General features: G+C 44.7%; 1 protein-coding gene across 7 annotated transcripts in view; it reads left to right on the top strand.

Annotated features, from left to right (window-relative positions):
- Window positions 1–18168, top strand: part of schip1 (schwannomin interacting protein 1) — a 1157911-nt gene that overhangs the window by 1122517 nt on the left and 17226 nt on the right. For all 7 annotated transcript variants that reach the window (XM_072474483.1, XM_072474485.1, XM_072474484.1 and 4 more), the window contains one exon: window positions 2720–2843. In XM_072474483.1, the coding sequence (XP_072330584.1) occupies window positions 2720–2843 (124 nt within the window). The remainder of the gene's footprint in view (window positions 1–2719; window positions 2844–18168) is intronic.

Genomic DNA, 18168 nt, shown 5'->3' with positions numbered 1-18168 from the left:
TTTTGTGGCAGGCCTGTACTTTCGCAGATGAGATGATTATTTTCTTGAAATGAAGGCCTTGTAATCAGAGAATTTTCAGTAATCTGTGAGGCTTCTGGTAGTTGAATTTCCAGGAGGTTGGTTCTCACATGAACTTGAAGATGGGAGCATGTCTCCCACTTTCAGGGTACTGCTGTTTATTACCGTGGCTGCTTAGTGGACTCCAACTGATGATCACTCTGTCTCTGCAGACAAGATTATTGCTGTTTTAAAAGCAGCCAACAAACATGGCTGACTCACCAACATGACCTGTTACAAGTCCATAGTCCTTTTCCAAATAAAGTGAGTGGTCAGGTTGATATGACACTTTGAAATTTACCCAGTCTGGGTTTGGATGAGGGCCCATCATAATGCAATAAGAGATGGATGGAGACCCCTTCAAATTTGCCTAACACAAATTAATGTCTTTTGTCCATGGTGAACCAGAAAAATTAGTCAGCTGGAATACTATAATCCTCTCATTGATATTCCATCCTTAAACAAAGGGATATGTAAATTTCCCAGATGGCTGTGGTTGTCCATATCTAATTAGATATTTGCTCGAGTCTCAGGACTGCCTGGAGCTGATACTGTCCAAGTCACATGGTTTGCCAGGGCCATTTTAACAGTTAATTCAAAAAATTTAAAGTACTGTCAAAGTCCATAATGTGGAGATGCCGGCGTTGGACTGGGGTGAGCACAGTATGAAGTATTACAACACCAGGTTAAAGTCCAACAGGTTTGTTTCGATGTCAGTAGCTTTCGGAGCGCTGCTCCTTCCTCAGGTGAATGAAGAGGTATGTTCCAGAAACATATATATAGACAAATTCAAAGATGCCAGACAATGCTTGGAATGCGAGCATTAGCAGGTGATTAAATCTTTACAGATCCAGAGATGGGGTAACCCCAGTGTTGTTCGTTTTAGCCTCAGTTTACTTTATTCTTATTCTGTCACCTTTGCTCATGAGTCGCCAGGTATCTTTCTGATACCGCCACATGGTTCAAGTCCAAGTAATGATTAATAATGCAACACACCGCTTAGTAAGAGTTAAATCAACGCTCATTTATTATATACAGCAATTAATACTTGTACAATAATCCTACTTCTAGACTACTACCTACCACTAAAGGCCAATACTTAACTTTGGGAATGGCCCACCAGGTCAGGGAAACGAATGGTCTTTCGAATTGGTTCTGAGCCTGCGGGATTAAAAAGCTGGTACAAGTCGATAGTCAGGAGCGCCTATCTGGTAGCGATCGCTGGAGTAACACTTACAGTTTTCTTGTAGAAGGGTCTCGAAGGTTGCGAGCAGGAAGAGAAGGGTCGATTTGAACTTGGCCCCTATTCTTATAGTCCCCAGGGGCTTCCCGCCTCTCGGGGCGGACCTCGTACCTGGCCCCAAGTGATTGGACTTGGTCCCAATCACTTGGTTCGATATGCTCCAATAATGGGACGATTCCTTGATCGGGGGGTGGTCGTTTACCTTTCTTTGTGTCAGCCCCTGCTGGCGCCGAAAGGTCTGGGTCGGCTTTCAATTGCTAATTTGTAGTAATTGTTCCCGGGGATGGCTGATTAAAATGCAGGTGGCTGGGTTGTTGTGATGTTGATGGCTGCAGGTATCGGTCAGGGCTGACTTCCCCAGAGGCGAATACACTGTTTTACCTGCAGCTGTCCGTTTGAGTCCTGTTGGCTGATTTTCCCATCAGCCTCTTTCGTTCGCCATTTTAAATCGGGGTTTGACCATTCTAATCGGGAATCAGCCATTTTACGTGGCTACACCAGGTTAAAGAGGTGTGAATTGTGTCAAGCCAGGACAGTTGGTAGGATTTTGCAGGCCAGATGGTGGGGGATGAATGTAATGCGACATGAATCCCAGGTCCTGGTTGAGGCCGCACTCGTGTGCGGAACTTGGCTATAAATTTCTGCTCGGCGATTCTGCGTTGTCACGCGTCCTGAAGTCCATAATATACTGGAACATGGCATGGAATTTATAGCAAAGCAATAGGGAAAGTCAACAGACAAAAGGTGATGATGGAACTCCCAAGATACCCAACAATCTGTTATCATTTCAACAATTTATTTGTATTGCTGCCTCCTTCTTGCATTTGCGTTGTTGGTATTAAAAAAAAAACAATATGTTGAGTAATGTCCTTTCGGGAAAGTAACATGACACCCTTACCTGGTCTGGCCTTTTTGTGACACCACTCTCACACCAATGTGGTTGACTCTTGACTGCCATCTGAATTAGCCGAGCAAGGCATTCCATTGAACCAAACAAAACAGTAAGAAGAGTAAAGCCAAATGGACCACTTGACTGTGATCAAGTCAAGCAATCATAGCATGGCAAAGGTACATCTAGCCCAATTGCTCTGTAAAGTCTTCCTCACTATTGTCTGGGAACTGTTGCCAAAATTGGGAGATCGCTTCCAAATCTCATACATCAAGAAATGGTTGAAAGCACTGGACACAGCATAAGCCAAAGCCCCCAGCAACAACCCAGCTGTGGGGTTGAAGTGTCCTTTTGTTTGGGCTGTACTAGTATAGCTACATCTGTGCATATATATAAAACATATATATCCTTCTGTTGAGGCTATGGCTTAGCATTGGTTTGACATCATAAAAATGTTGCATTAAAAAGTCACAATTTTATTACAATTCCCTTTAGTCTGTTGTTGCTAAGTACATTGTATTATTTTCCAGTTACCTCATATGCCCCATATTAGTGAGAGTTTGATGAAGCGGAGCCTCAAACCCACAGACTTGCGTGACATGACTATTGGCCAACTGCAAGTTATAGTCAATGACTTACATTCCCAGATTGAGAGTAAGTATTACATTTTTCTATTTTTATTGTTCTGTCTGCAGACGGTCTGGAATGCACTGCTTGGGGGTGGTAGAGGCAGGTTGCCTCACATCCTTTAAAAAGTACCTGAGTGCTTGGCACGTCTTAACATTCAAGGCTATAGGCCAAGTGCTAGGAAATGGGATTAAGTAGGCAGGTCAGATGTCTTTCCTGCAGCAGTGCAGACTCGATGGTGATTCTGTGAACATGCTTATGTGGCTGTCTAGGATACTGTGTCTGCAATTCAAAAACATGATTTAGCACCTTACTTTAGGAAGGATGTGAAGGCAATGGAGAGGATGCAGAAATGATTTGCAAGAATGGTTCCAGGGATGAGAAACTTTGGTTACGATGATAGATTGGTGAAACTGTGGCTGTTCTCTTTAGAGTAGGGCTTTCCCAACTGTGGATCACTACTCCCAGTAGGGTTGCAGAATGAGAAATTGGGGTTGGGAGCTCCAAGGCAGCAATGTTGGCTGTGGACTAGAGACTCCAATTTGACAGCCTTGGAATCGGCTGCAAGACCCCTTTAAAACTGTGTGATTCTTTTTGCCTGGGTATAGTCTAAACCTATTACCTCTGAGGCCCAATTGCTGACACCAACAGAGTCTGCAGAATGATTTTTTTTTTTTTTTTTACCTGCACCCTGGTGTTTGGACCCAACCCCGTTCAATAACTCTTTCCCCCCCACCCTCCGCAATTTTCATTCTGTGGTGACACCAAGTGTGAAGCATTAAAATGGGGTCACAGCAGAAAGAAAATTTGGGGAGCACTGGCTTTAGATAATAGAACGTTGAGAAGAAATTTTATATAGGTGTTCATGAGTCTGGAGAGAGGAGTTAGGGAGAGACTGTTCTCATTGGTACAAGGATCGCAAACTGATATAAGGTGATCGTTTTTTTATTACTTTATCAGGGTTACAAAGCCAGAGCTCAGAGTGTGGACAGGGGCAACCCCCGAATCCAGCTCCTTGCCTGCTCCAAAAATCAATTCATGGTCCCCACAAGAGAGACATACCAGATCCAGGCATTATACCTCACCTCGCGCTCATCTTGGCCAAAAGACCGAGAAGCAAGATTGTCAGACGTGATAGTAAATGGCTGGAATCTGGAATGCATTACCCTGAGTGTCTGGTGGAGGCAGATTCAATATCTTTCAAGAGGGATAATTATCTAAACAGGAAAAAAAACGGAGGGTTAAGTGGCAAAGGCTGAGAGTGACACCAGCTGAATAGTTCTTACAAAGAACCAGCGTGGATCCAATGGGCTCCATGGCTTCTTGTGTTACCATTCTATGATTCTATTCTATAGATAAGTAACAATATTATCCAACAGCTATGAAACAACAAATTGCATTTATATAGTGCCTTTAATGTAATAAAACATCCCAAGGTGCTTCACCAGAGCAAAATTTAGTGCCAAAGCTCATAAGGAAATGGTAGAACAGATGATCAGCTCCATCGAAAAGGTAGATTTTAAGGGGTCTCTTAAAGGAGAGAGAGGTTGGTGGGTGTTGGGGAGAATTGGCAAATTCCAGAGTTTGGGGCCGTGACAACTGGAGGCACCTGTTGACACAAACAAGTTAAGTATTTTAATGAGGAAAATAATGAGATGAAAGAGACAAAAAGGGGGAATTGCAGAATGAAACTAGTGGTAGAGCTGAACGAGTGGCTCAGGGCAGGGAAAAGAGGGCAAGGAATTATGTTATACTTTCAAAAGAGTTATTAAAAGAGTAATTTTATGTATTCAAAGCAATTTTTTTTGAGTCCTTTAAGGTTTTTTTCCCTTCAGCCTCTCAAGGAGGTTGTTTAGAAGGTGGAAATGTTTCAATGGGCAGCCTCTTGACACCTTGCCTTAACCAAAAGTGTTGGCAAGTTATTGTACCATGAGGTACATCGCAGCCGAACCCAAACCTAGACAGAGCTGATGTCCATTTATGCACTTCCAACAAAGGTCAGTAGGTGGTGACAGTGAAAAGGAATGTTCAACATTAATATCCCCTTTCATCAGAATGCAGATAATTGAATCTAAATGTAGTCCCTATGCCAACAGATTGGTAATCTAAGCACAGAGCAGAAAGCAAACCTGAGGCCTTCCTGATCTAGTCCAGCTCTTCACTGGTTAAACTAGTTGAACAATCAAAGGGAGTTTACAGTCTCTGTTTTATATGTAAATTAACAGTTCACTGCAGTGATTTGGTTGTACTGATTATCGTTAGCGCTTCTGTTTTTTTTCAACTTCAAACTGAAGGAACCATAAACAGGAAAGAATGCAAGACTAATTAGAATTCATGTGGCACATATCTGAAAATACTGCAAACTGGGTTAACTGGTCTTAATTGTGCTTTTCCAGGTCAGCTGCACAGTTTATTATTCAGGCTAATGCTGAGTGTAGCCAATTCTAAAATGCAGATTTAGCCTTGGAACATTGCTAGCGCGGTTATCTGATTTTAAAATCACAGCACTGATATTTGCTGCAGGTTTCTATGATATAGTTGCTTAATGGAGCTCTCACTGTAGAATGCAGTTCATTGTCATGTATTGTTTTACAACCTGAAGCTCGTGAGACGTTTTGAGCATTTAGAACCTCACAAGAGGCCTCTTGCGCGATTCAACTGCCTCATCCCGACACCAAATCGGGCACGACGAGGTCGCTGAATTTCACCCCAGGTGTTGAGAAAAGCAAAAATAGGGCAATAGACTGTCAACAAGCAAAATATCACAAAGGTTGGCGAATCAATACCCTCTATTTCAGGAGAGTTGACTCAGAATTAATTACGGATGGATAGGAAGATGTGAATTCATGCAGGTTTCAGTTTGTGCAGGACAGAGGATGAAGCTGTGAGGGGATAGGAGAACAGATTTAGGCATTTGGATAAGGAGATAGGCGGGAAAATGGAATTGATATAATGGGTGGGATTTACCGGCTGTTCACACCTGTGGGAAGTTCCGGTCCCACGCTGGCGCACGAGTTTCCCAGCGATTAGGGCTGCTGTCACTGGGAAATCCCGTTGACAACGGCGGGGGCGGTAGATCCTGCTGGTAGGCCGGTTCCGCCACCGACAAACACACGGCATGGTGGTCGGTAAATACCGCCCAATAGTTCAGGGATTTTACTGAACGGTGGAGTGGGCTCGGTGGGCTGTGTGCCCTACTGCTGCTCTATTTCTCACGTTCTGCCATTTGAGTAGAAAGGTCAAGCAGTGGTCAGATTGCACAGAGATGAGTGGCCTTGACAAACATGATGGTTAATTGGCTTCCATCTTTGTGTGAGAACAGACTCTGGTGGGAGGGACCTGCTGTTGTGGAGAGAGAATAGAGAGACATGCACCAATTAAACCAATGACTGCATGAGAGGAAACAAAATCACAATAAACACACTGAAAATAATAAATCTGTCTCAAATGCTCAGCATTGAAATGCTCGAGTATTATGGGTCAGACCTGGGATCTGATTTGTCCATGATACCACATAGTTAATGACAATCAGCTGGTGATGCTACTGCAGCATTGGAGCAAGGTATTTTTTAGTCTTCTGACAGTAACTACTCTGGTTGTCAGATCTTGTACTTTGTGACTTCACTCATTGATCAGTGAAAGGATCTTTTCTAACATATATTTGTAGTCATTATAGACTGAGAGGAAAATAATCTGAATTTATCTCATTCCTTAGGTGGTTTTTGGTCTGCATGTGAGTTCAGCTTCAATGTTCATTTGTTGTGTATGTGTGTGTATTTTTATGCATTATGTATTAATAGATTTCACCTCTTCACAAAAAACAGTGAACTATGCAGCGAATCAAACTACACAGATAGCATGCAACAGATGTGCATTAAAATTATTGACGTTTTATTTGGACTATAAAAGACTACAATAAAATAAACCAAATATATTTCATATTATTTGGAGGGGGTGGGGGGGAGATTAAACTGCAACATTGGTAACCCTTGGCATAATAGGAACTGTCATTTATAACAGGATACAACTTTTCTTCAGTGTATATGATATTTGTGTTGTTAACTGCTATTCAGAAAAACATTCACTTTTTAGAGAACTTGGAGCTTCGTTACTCTGATTGCAATATGACTTCACATATTAATCCCTATGGAGTTTCATTGTTATGGTACTCGGCAGAGTTGGGTGCAGTCTCCATGATACAAGCACCCAATAAAATGATTGGGTGTCCCTGTTTGAGTGACTGTTATGGAAACTATTTGCTTGTTGCTTGTACAATCCAATCCTCTTCATCTGTGCCAGTTTATGATTCATCTTTCATACTGTGAGGAAGCTTCACTGTGTCCACGTATTAGTTATGCCAAATGAATAATTCACAGTTGCACATGGACTTACATCAGATTCCACTGTTAGGTTTATGGCTAATGTCATCTTTGAGCAAGAATACATCTTACAAAGCATTCATTGTCAGTCAGAAGGATATGTTTGTTTTTAGCATTTGGCTCATTGGATGGGCAACACTGTGATAATTCAATTGCATTGTATTTCTTCGCAAAACAGAATTTACACCCTGTACAGTTTCTTCCCTGTTGATTGCCGAACGGATTTTAGTTTAGTATGCTTTACCTTCAATCCATGGTCTAACAGGCAAACAATTGTAATGAGTTTGGATTACCTCTTGGTGCACCTTCTGACCATTTCACTAGTTTTCATGTGAATCTCTAAATTTGACTTGGCATATTTACGGCATTAGAAATCTCCAAATACAGTTTTTAGCATCCTTAGAACAATCTGAAAGGGAAACACTTTCCTTCGATGCTAATTGTAGTGTTGAAATGTGCCTTCAGTGTGTAAAATAAGATTTTGAAGACCTGCAGATAATTTTCTTTCAAGAGCAACGCATCTTAATACGTTGTATTGTGTTTGGCTGTGAATATATGAGCCCAGAGAGTAAATTAATTAGATTTAACAAGCATACTTCTAAAAGTATTCCAGAGAAAGAATGACAAAACCACCATTAAATTAAATGTTTGAAAAAGCTTTTCTAAATTGTTTTTTAGACTAGACTACAATGTATCTGGGACTGGGCTGATGAAAATGTTCTAGCTTCAAATTACAACATGGATTTAATGTGCTTTATATTTTATGTCTCCTGTTGAATCTGGCTTCCTTCAACAGATTGAGTGTTTCTGCGCCGCAGATAATTGTAAAAAGCTAATTAGTTTCAGAGGTAAAACGAGATTCGACAAAGTGGTTCATGTGGAGAAAAATACTGGTGCAGGCTCGAAGTAATACAGTGTTCTATTATACTAGCCTGATGCACATTAGTAGTTTTAGTAGTTAAGTCCCATTTCATTTTAGTGGCATTTTGTTCACCAAGGTGAGTCAGCCATAGAACATAGAACATTACAGCGCAGTACAGGCCCTTCGGCCCTCGATGTTGCGCCGACCTATGAAACCACTCTAAAGCCCATCTACACTATTCCCTTGTCGTCCATATGTCTATCCAATGACCATTTGAATGCCCTTAGTGTTGGTGAGTCCACTACTGTTGCAGGCAGGGCATTCCATGCCCTTACTACTCTCTGAGTAAAGAACCTACCTCTGACATCTGTCTTATATCTATCTCCCCTCAATTTAAAGCTATGTCCCCTCATGCTAGACATCACCATCCGAGGAAAAAGGCTCTCACTGTCCACCCTATCCAACCCTCTGATCATCTTGTATGCCTCAATTAAGTCACCTCTTAACCTTCGCTCTAACGAAAACAGCCTCAAGTCCCTCAGCCTTTCCTCATAAGATCTTCCCTCCACACCAGGCAACATTCTGGTAAATCTCCTCTGCACCCTTTCCAATGCTTCCACATCCTTCCTATAATGCGGCGACCAGAATTGCACGCAATACTCCAAATTACATAGAATTTACAGTGCAGAAGGAGGCCATTCGGCCCATCGAGTCTGCACCGGCTCTTGGAAAGAGCACCCTACCCAAGTCCACACCTCCACCCATCCCCATAACCCAGTAACTGCACCCAGCACTGAGGGCAATTTTGGACACTAAGGGCAATTTAGCATGGCCAATCCACCGAACCTGCACATCTTTGGACTGTGGGAGGAAACCGGAGCACCCGGAGGAAACCCACGCAGACACGGGGAGAACGTGCAAACTCCGCACAGACAGTGACCCAGCGGGGAATCAAACCTGGGACCCTGGAGCTGTGAAGCAATTGTGCTAACCACCATGCTACTGTGCTGCCCCTTAATAAAATGCAGCCGGAGTTTATACAGCTGCTCCATGACCTCATGGCTCCGAAACTCAATCCCTCTACCAATAAAGGCTAACACGCTGTATGCCTTCTTAACAACCCACTCAACCTGGGCGGCAAATTTCAGGGATCTATGTGCATGGACACCGAGATTTCTCTGCTCATCCACACTGCCAAGAATCTTCCCATTAGCCCAGTACTCTTGTCTTCCTGTTATTGCTTCCAAAATGAATCACTCACACTTTTCTGCATTAAACTCCATTTGCCACCTCTCAGCCCAGCTCTGCAGCTTATCTATGTCCCTCTGTAACTTGTAACATCATTCTGCACTGTCCACAACTCCACCGACTTTAGTGTCATCTGCAAATTTACTCACCCATCCTTCTACGCTCTCCTCCAGGTCATTTATAAAAATGACAAACAGCAGTGGCCCCAAAACAGATCCTTGTGGTACACCACTAGTAACTGGACTCCAGTCTGAACATTTCCCATCAACCACCACCCTTTGTCTTCTTCCAGCTAGCCAATTTCTGATCCAAACTGCTAAATCACCCTGAATCCCATGCCTCCGTATTTTCTGCAGTAGCCTACCGTGGGGAACCTTATCAGACGCTTTACTGAAATCCATATACACCACATCAACTGCTTTACCCTCATCCACCTGTTTGGTCACCTTCTCAAAGAACTCAATAAAGTTTGTGAGGCACGGCCTACCCTTCACGAAACCGTGTTGACTATCTCTAATCAAATTATTCCTTTCCAGATGATTATACATCCTATCTCTTATAAACCTTTCCAAGATTTTGCCCACAACAGAAGTAAAGCTCACTGGTCTATAGTTACCGGGGTTGTCTCTACTCCCCTTCTTGAACAAGGGGACAACATTTGCTATCCTCCAGTCTTCTGGCACTATTCCTGTAGACAAAGATGACTTAAAGATCAAGCAATGTATCCCTGTGATTAACCTGTGTTGTTAAATATTATCTGCCACACATTATTAGAGCAAAAAGAATTAATAGGGTGCAAGAAAAATGAACATAATGGAAGTATATAGATTTGCTTTTTATTTAGTCAGTGTGACATTTAAAACCATATATACCACTATCAATATTAAGAAAAACATCATCACTTTATATAACGTCCATTGGCTAAAAAGCAATCGAGGATCCACCGCAACAACAGTGAATGAAATGCATGACTTTTTCCAAGTTCTATTTTAGGTAACACAACTGCATAGCCTTAAAAATAAAATTAAAAAGAAAAAAACACAAAACTGAATCTGGAACGAAAGCTGCCAACATAGTTGTATATATATTTACCCTCTCTTTGGGATTTACATTGCTTTTTCTTTTATTTTCAGAACTTGTGTTTAATTTATAATGCCGTTATCTCTTTTTCTTTTTGGGAATGTGATAGTCCTTTCTCCCCTCTGGTGGCTGATTGTGATGGCACTGGCACTTTCACAGATGAGATGGATCCATGAATGCACACTGATGAATGTGGGGAGACGGTGATGTTGTGGTATTATCGCTGGACTAGTAACCCAGAGACCCAGAGTCCTGCTCTGGGACCCCGGGTGCAAATCCCACCATGGCAGATGGTGAAGTTTGAATTCAATAAAAATCTGGAATTAAAAGCCGAAAAGGTGACCACGAAACCATTGTCAGTTGTCATAGAAACCCCTCTGGTTCACTAATGTCCTTCAGGGAAGAAAATCTGTCACCCTTACCTGATCTGGCCTGCATGTGACTCCAGACCCACATCAATGTGGTTGACTCTTCAAAATGCCCTCCGGGATGGGCAATGAATCATCCCATGTACGAAGAAAGAAAAACCCCACCTCCTTCACTAACATGATTTTCTCCATTGTAGCCAGCCTCTTTCAACTATGATAAGTGAACGTCTCCTTCCCTATGTTTCCAGAGACATCCTCTATCTCGAAGTAAACACAGAATATATTGTCTGGCAGCATCTATGGAGAAACATTTCTTGTCGATGACTTTGCATCCGAACAATTGTCAGAAATAATAAAGCAAAACCAATTAAATCCCTCTTCAGTTAAATTTAACACATGCTCCCGACTACCCAATCAAACTCCCTCAATCACCAGTCTCTTGGGGTTATAAAGACTCTTTGAATCTACTCAAACTTCAAATTGCCTGAAATTTAAGTTCATGTCCATATTCACTAATGTTGAAAAAACTAATGCCAGCTTATAGTGATGCACTCTGCCGGTCTTGTCCAGTAGGTGGCAGAATGAGACCAGGTAAAACAGAAGATGTTCAAAGCAATCCACTCTTTCATGTGAGAAAATAATGCACTCACCTAAAATGTTTTAAATGACAATCGTTTTGCCAATATAGAGGGTCCCCTATAATGTCATCCTTGCTACTTCTGTGACATATATTACACAGATGTAGACCTTGCATCCCAAATTGACTCAAGCTATTCTCGTAAAATCAAACTCGTGGTAAGAAATCTATCCGGAGCTTGCTTTATGAGATTCTGGAAGCTCTGGTGGAACTTGCCATTCAATTTGGAAGATCTTGCTGTCAGTGCTTTAAGTCACTCTGGAAATGCTCCTTATACCTGATATAATTGGAGTGGGTTCGCCAAGTTAGATTTGGCCCAATGGCCTCGATATGCCAAGAAAATTGATGTTTTGTTTATCTATGAAAATACAATTTTGTAGATACAGGACAAAGGGATAAAAAGAACTCAAACTGACCAGAATTCCCTTTTTCTGTCTGCAAGTTTATTTTAAAAGTTGACCATCATGGCGGCATAATTTAAGGAAAGCTTCTAAGTTGTTCGGATACGTTGGACTAAAATTTAACCGCTTGCTGTGCCACAACCCTTGTCAATCTTGACAGACTTGTGAAAACAAAGACCTTTTTAATACAGCTCGAAATCGTTCCCTCAGACTGAACTACGACAACCAGATAGCTTTGTTATGACCCTTGTTCTTATTCTTTCTCCCCCGTAACCTATTTTTTGTGATGGGAAGCAAAAGCTGGAACACTAACAATACCTGATGATCTATAATTTACCATGTGTCCAACAGTTTGATTATATCTTATGAAATATGGAAAATAATAATTTAGAAAATCTAACTCCGTAATTCCAGCTCTTCTGTACTTCCAAATTCAACACCGTTTGGTAAATATGTTGACCTGAGAAAAGCCTCTTTAAAATTAGGCTGAGGAAAAATAGAACAAACATCCCAGAGTCGAAAATTAATGCTTACAGAGACAAAAAAAAACAAAGCATTGGTTAAAATGATTCTGGATTTGACTTCCGGTGGCGGCTATGAGGGAGCAGGTCGCACATTTGGTGGCTCCCGTTTCGGTCGGACTTTTGGACCTTTTCCCCTGACTTTTTTTGCACGTTTGAGCGCGGAACTAGAAAGCAATTGTACTCCGGCACAGGACCCATACAGAATTGTATGGACTTAAGAAGCCGGAGGGACCGTAAACAGCAGAAGAAGTGGTCGAGTAAGGGCACAATGGAGGCTGTGACAGAGACCAGCATGGCTGGTGTTCAGAGCAAGGCGCCGACAGCCCAGCCCACAATGGAGCAGCTCCTGCAGACTATGCAGGAGGGCTTTTTGGCTCTGAAGCGTGACAACTTGAAGCCGTTACAGAAGTTGATTGACCGAATGGGAAAAACGCTGGATGATCAGGCTGAGAAGCTCCAGCAGTTGGAGAAGTCAGTGGAGGAGCAGGCTGACTTTCAAACATGGCGGATGTGGAGATTCGGAGGGTGCGGGACCAGCAAAAAGTGCTTCTGGAAAGGCTGGAGGACCTGGACAACAGATCTCGTAGGCATAACGTGAGAATCGTGGGCCTTCCGAAGGGGGCAGAGGGGCTGGTCGCTGCCGCGTTTGTGGAGGGTATGTTTCAGAAGTTGCTGGGGAAACGAGGTGTTACCGCGCCCGCCGGTGGTGGACAGGGCACACAGAGTGCAGGTGAGGCAACCGCGCGAGGGGGTCCCCCACGAGCAATGGTGGTACGCTTTCACAGGTACCTGAACAAGGAACGGGTGCTGCAATGTGCAAAGAGCACACAAAGCTGTACTTGGGACAATGCCACCCTGTGTGTGTACCAAGATTTGAGCACTGAGGTGGCCAGGAAGAGGGGAGGCTACAGGCAGGTGAAGGAGATCCTGTATAAAAACAAGGTGAAATTCGGGCTGCTTTTTCCGGCGCGACTGTGGGTTACGTATGAGGGTCAGCACCACTATTTCGAGGAACCCGAAGAGCCGATGGACTTCGTTAAGGAGCAAGAGCTGGCCCTGAGCTGAGGACGTTTGGCCTCATGTCAGAACTTTTAAGTTTGTGGTGTCTCTCCCGTTTTGAAAATTGCTGCATGTTCGGGTCCGTTTTTGTCGTTCTTTTTTTCGACCTTTTTAGGGTGTTGGAAGGTGGTAGAGATGTGGGGTTTTTCACGTGGTTTACCTGCATGTTTCTTTTTTGGGCTCTTTGATTAGTTGGAGTTTGGCTGGGGGGGAAAATAATAAAGAAAACAGGTAAAAGGGTTGCGTTTGGATGGATGCTTCAGGGGAACTTTGTGCAGTCTTTTTCTGTGTCTATGGGAAGGACTGAGAGTGCCTGTTATTTCTTATCTCTTTTTTTCTTGTTTAACATGAATTGTGCTGTTGTGGGGGTTGTTTATGACTTGTATGGAGTGTTTGCTTAAGTAGGGCTGATCTGGGGAAGTGGTATGGATGGGTTGGGGGAGGGGCGACTGGGAACAATGGGTGGGAGACGCGGTGGCGCCGAGGCTGGGAGCCCCAGGCTAGCTGAGTGGGACTAGTCAACAGTAGCCGAGGTGGGGGGGTGCATGTAGATTAGAGCAGGGGTTAGGTGATAGGAAGGTGTTGCTGGGGGGGGGGGGGGGGAGTTCTACTGACGGGGATGGAAACTGGGCATGGCAACAGTGAGGAGGTCATAGGTGGAGCCGGTCAGAAGGTGGGCCAGATGTAGCGCGACACATGGCTGGGGGGCTGGCCAAGAAAAGGGGATGGCTGATCGGCAAAGGGTGGGGGTGGGGGGGGGGGGGGGGGCGAGTGTCCTCCAACCAGGCTGATCACCTGGAACGTTAGAGGGTTAAACGGGCCAGTGAAGAGGGCGCGTGTGTTTGCGCATCTACGGGTTCTGAAGGCGGACATAGTCATGCTGCAGGAGACGCACCTGAAAGTGGCAGACCAGGTTATGTTAAGGAAGGTCTGGGTCAGTCAGGTCTTTCATTCGGGGCTTGATTCTAAGACGAGGGGGGCTACGATCCTGATTAGTAAAAGGGTACAATTTGAGGCGGAGGGTACAGTCGTGGATGGGGGTGGCAGGTTCGTTATGGTGAGGGGTAAGCGCGAAGGGGTGAGAGTAGTCCTGGTTAGTATGTATGCCCCTAATTGGGACTATGTGGATTTTATTAGGAGGATGCTGGGGAAGATCCCCGACTTGGACTCACGTAAGCTGATCATGGGCGGGGACTTTAATACAGTCCTGGACCCGAGCCTGGACCGGTCAGGCTCAAGAACGGGCAGGTTGCCAACGATGGCAAAGGAACTGAGAGGGTTCATGGAGCAAACGGGGGGAGCAGATCCGTGGAGATTTAACCGGCTGACGGCGAGCGAGTTCTCGTACTACTCCCACTTCCATGAGGTGTATTCCCGAATCGACTACTTTGTTGTGAGTAGGGACCTGCTGGCCAGAATGGTGGGGGCAAAATATTCGGCAATTGCCATATCGGACCATGCTCCACACTGGGTGGACCTGCAGTTTTGTAAGGACAGCTTTCAGCGCCCACCATGGAGGCTGGAAGTTGGATTACTCGCGGACGAGGCAGTGTGCGAGAGGCTGAGGAAATGCATGCAGAATTACCTGCAGGTGAATGATATTGGAGAAGTCTCGGCAGTGGTGCTCTGGGAGGCACTGAAGGCAGTGGTGAGAGGGGAGCTGATTTCAATCCGGGTGTACAGGGACAGGACAGACAGGACAGAGACGGACCGACTAATTAAGGAAATTCTACTGTCGGACAGGAGTTACGTGGAATCCCCGAGGCCAGAGTTACTCAGGAAACGACAGAGGCCGCAGGCCGAATTTGGGGTGCTGACTACAGGCAAGGCTGTAGAGCAGCTTAAAAAGGTAAAAGGCGCGATTTATGAGCAAATGGAGAAGGCCAGTAGAATGCTTGCGCAACAACTAAGGAAGAGGGAAGCGGCTAGGGAAATAGGGAGGGTAGTGGATGGGGAGGGTAATCTAGTGGGTAATCCAGCAGGGCTGAACAAGGTCTTTAGGGACTTTTATAGGAAGCTGTACACTTCGGAACCCGCCGGGGAACCAGGGGGAGTGAGACGATTCCTGGATGTACTGACCTTCCCAAGAGTGGGGAGGGGGTTGGTGGACAGACTGGGGGCCCTGGTCAGGATCGAAGAAGTATTGGGGGGCCTGAAGATCATGCAGTCGGGTAAAGTCCCGGGGCCAGACGGGCATCCGGTGGAGTTTTACAAAAGATTTGCCGGGATAGTGGGGCCGATGCTGGTCAGGGTCTTTAACGAGGCAAGAGACAGAGGGAGTTTACCCCCGACGATGTCGCGGGCCACCATCTCGCTTATTCTGAAACGGGATAAGGATCCGGAGGCTTGTGGGTCATACAAGCCGATCTCTTTGATCAACGTAGATGCCAAGTTACTGGCCAAAATTTTGGTGACTAGAATTGAGGACTGTGTACCGGATGTAATTGGGGAGGACTGTCGAAGCCAGGTATTTCGAATACAACTAGTACAGGTAAAAGATAGCTGTTTAAGCATAAATATTAAGCCCCAGTTTTAAATACCCATTTTAAAATGAGGATTTCAGCACTCATAACCTCAGGTCATCTCTGGACATGCAGAGACACAAAACAATATGAAACAGCATAATTCCATCATAGATTAAAACAGCAAGTTGCAAAACAATTTGACACTATGCTTGTCCTACTGTCAAGGACAAGGGCTGAATTCCATGGCAACGAGGCGGCAGGAGTCCAGTGCAGTTTGTAGAGCATTGAATCAAATATATATTTGATTCCAGCTTTCTCGATATGAAGTCTCCATTGTTACATTAGCCAAGCTAGCTTAAAACCAATTTATTGCTGGTAAAGACTAGCAGAATATCACATTCCATGACATGAAACAATTAAAAGCTAATGTTGCACATTGAAGTTGGACGGCTTGCCATCAAATCAAATGTGTTTGAGTCTAACCCAAACCAATTAGGATTATATTGGGGTGTGATTAGATGATTTAAGACAGATTTGAAAAGTTTCCCCCCACCATTTTAGTCTGTCTTTAATTCTCTGAGTCTGTCTGTTGGTCTGTTAGTCTGTCAGTCAGTCTGTCAGTATGTCTTTGTAGTGATGTAGTGTTTTAGTGTGTTTCTATAGTAGTGTTCTCTCTCTCTCTTTTTCATGTTTCATTTCCAGACTTTGACCTTTTAAAAATTACTTTCGAGCTGTCTGCCTAAGCAAGAAGATAATGTCTTGATTCTCTGAAAGCTTCAAATTGTCTATGAATTGCCTTTTAAATGACTTTCTAATTGTAATCAACAGAAGAAAAATATAACAATTCTTATTGGCACCTGAGAAGTTTTAACTGCAAATTTCTGCTGAGTCCCAGTAATCGCAAAGTGCTACTGGTAACCGAATAGTAGGAATACTATAAATTTCTTCAACTTTACACAGTCGGATAATAGTAGGAATCTAACAACTTGGCGTAGTCCAAAAATATTATTAGATCGTTCAACTTGTCATAGTTCGGCAGGTTAAGATTCTTTCGACTAAGATTCCTTCAAGGACCAAACCGGGTTTGTGAAGAGGAGGCAACTGGTGGCCAACCTAAGAAGGCTGCTTAACGTGATTATGATGCCCCCGGAGAGTAGGGAGATGGGGATAGTGGTAGCCATGGTTGCTGAAAAGGCTTTTGACAGGGTTGAGTGGGATTATCTGTGGGAGGTACTAGGGCGGTTCGGGTTCGGAGCGGGGTTCATTGACTGGGTTAGGCTGTTATATCAGGCCCCAGAGGCAAGTGTAAGGACGAACAGGACGACATCGGACTACTTTAGACTGCACCGTGGGACAAGACAGGGCTGCCCTCTCTCCCCACTGCTGTTTGCGCTGGCCATAGAGCCACTGGCAATTGCACTGAGAGCTTCTAGGGGCTGGAAAGGGCTGGTCCGGGGGGGAGTGGCACATAGAGTCTTGTTATACGCAGACGATCTGCTGTTATATGTATCGGACCCAATGGTGGGGATGGACAGTATCATGGCTACCCTGAGGGAATTTGGCCGGTTCTCCGGATACAAACTGAACATGGCTAAGAGCGAGTTGCTTGTAATTCAGGCGAGGGGGCTGGAGAGGAGGCTGAAGGAGTTGCCGTTCAGGCTAGTGGGGGAGAGTTTCCGATATTTGGGGATTCAGGTGGCACAGGACTGGGGCAAGTTGCATAAGCTCAACCTGTTCCGACTGGTGAAACGAGTGAGGGAGGAGGTCCGGAGGTGGGATGCGCTCCCGCTGTCATTGGCGGGGAGGGTGCAGACTGTTAAGATGACGATTCTCCCGCGGTTCTTCTTTGTTTTTCAGTGTCTCCCCATCTTTATCCCGTGGTCCTTCTTTAAGAGGCTGAATAAAATTATTCTGGGATTTGTATGGGCGGGGAAGTCCCCGCAGGTGAAGAGGGTGATGCTTGAAAGGAACAGAGGAGAAGGTGGGCTGGCGTTGCCGAACTTCAGCAACTATTACTGGGCGGCCAACAGAGCGATGATAAGGAAATGGATGGTGGGTGCGGGGTCGGTTTGGGAGCGGATGGAGGCCGCTTCGTGCAGGGGCACTAGCTTAGCAGCCCTGGTCACGGCGCCGCTGCCGCTTCCGCCGTCACGGTACTCCACCAGCCCGATAGTGATGGCAGCTCTTCGGATCTGGGAGTTGAGGAGGCATGTAGGGGAGGTAAGAGCATCGGTGTGGACCCCAATCTGCGGCAACCATCGATTTGCCCCAGGGAACATGGATGGGGGTATCGACTGTGGAGGAGGGCGGGGATTGTGAGGATGGGGGA

Source organism: Scyliorhinus torazame, chromosome 14, assembly GCF_047496885.1.
Source record: "Scyliorhinus torazame isolate Kashiwa2021f chromosome 14, sScyTor2.1, whole genome shotgun sequence".
NCBI classification, from domain to species: domain Eukaryota; kingdom Metazoa; phylum Chordata; class Chondrichthyes; order Carcharhiniformes; family Scyliorhinidae; genus Scyliorhinus; species Scyliorhinus torazame.
This window is presented reverse-complemented; position numbering and strand designations above follow the sequence as displayed.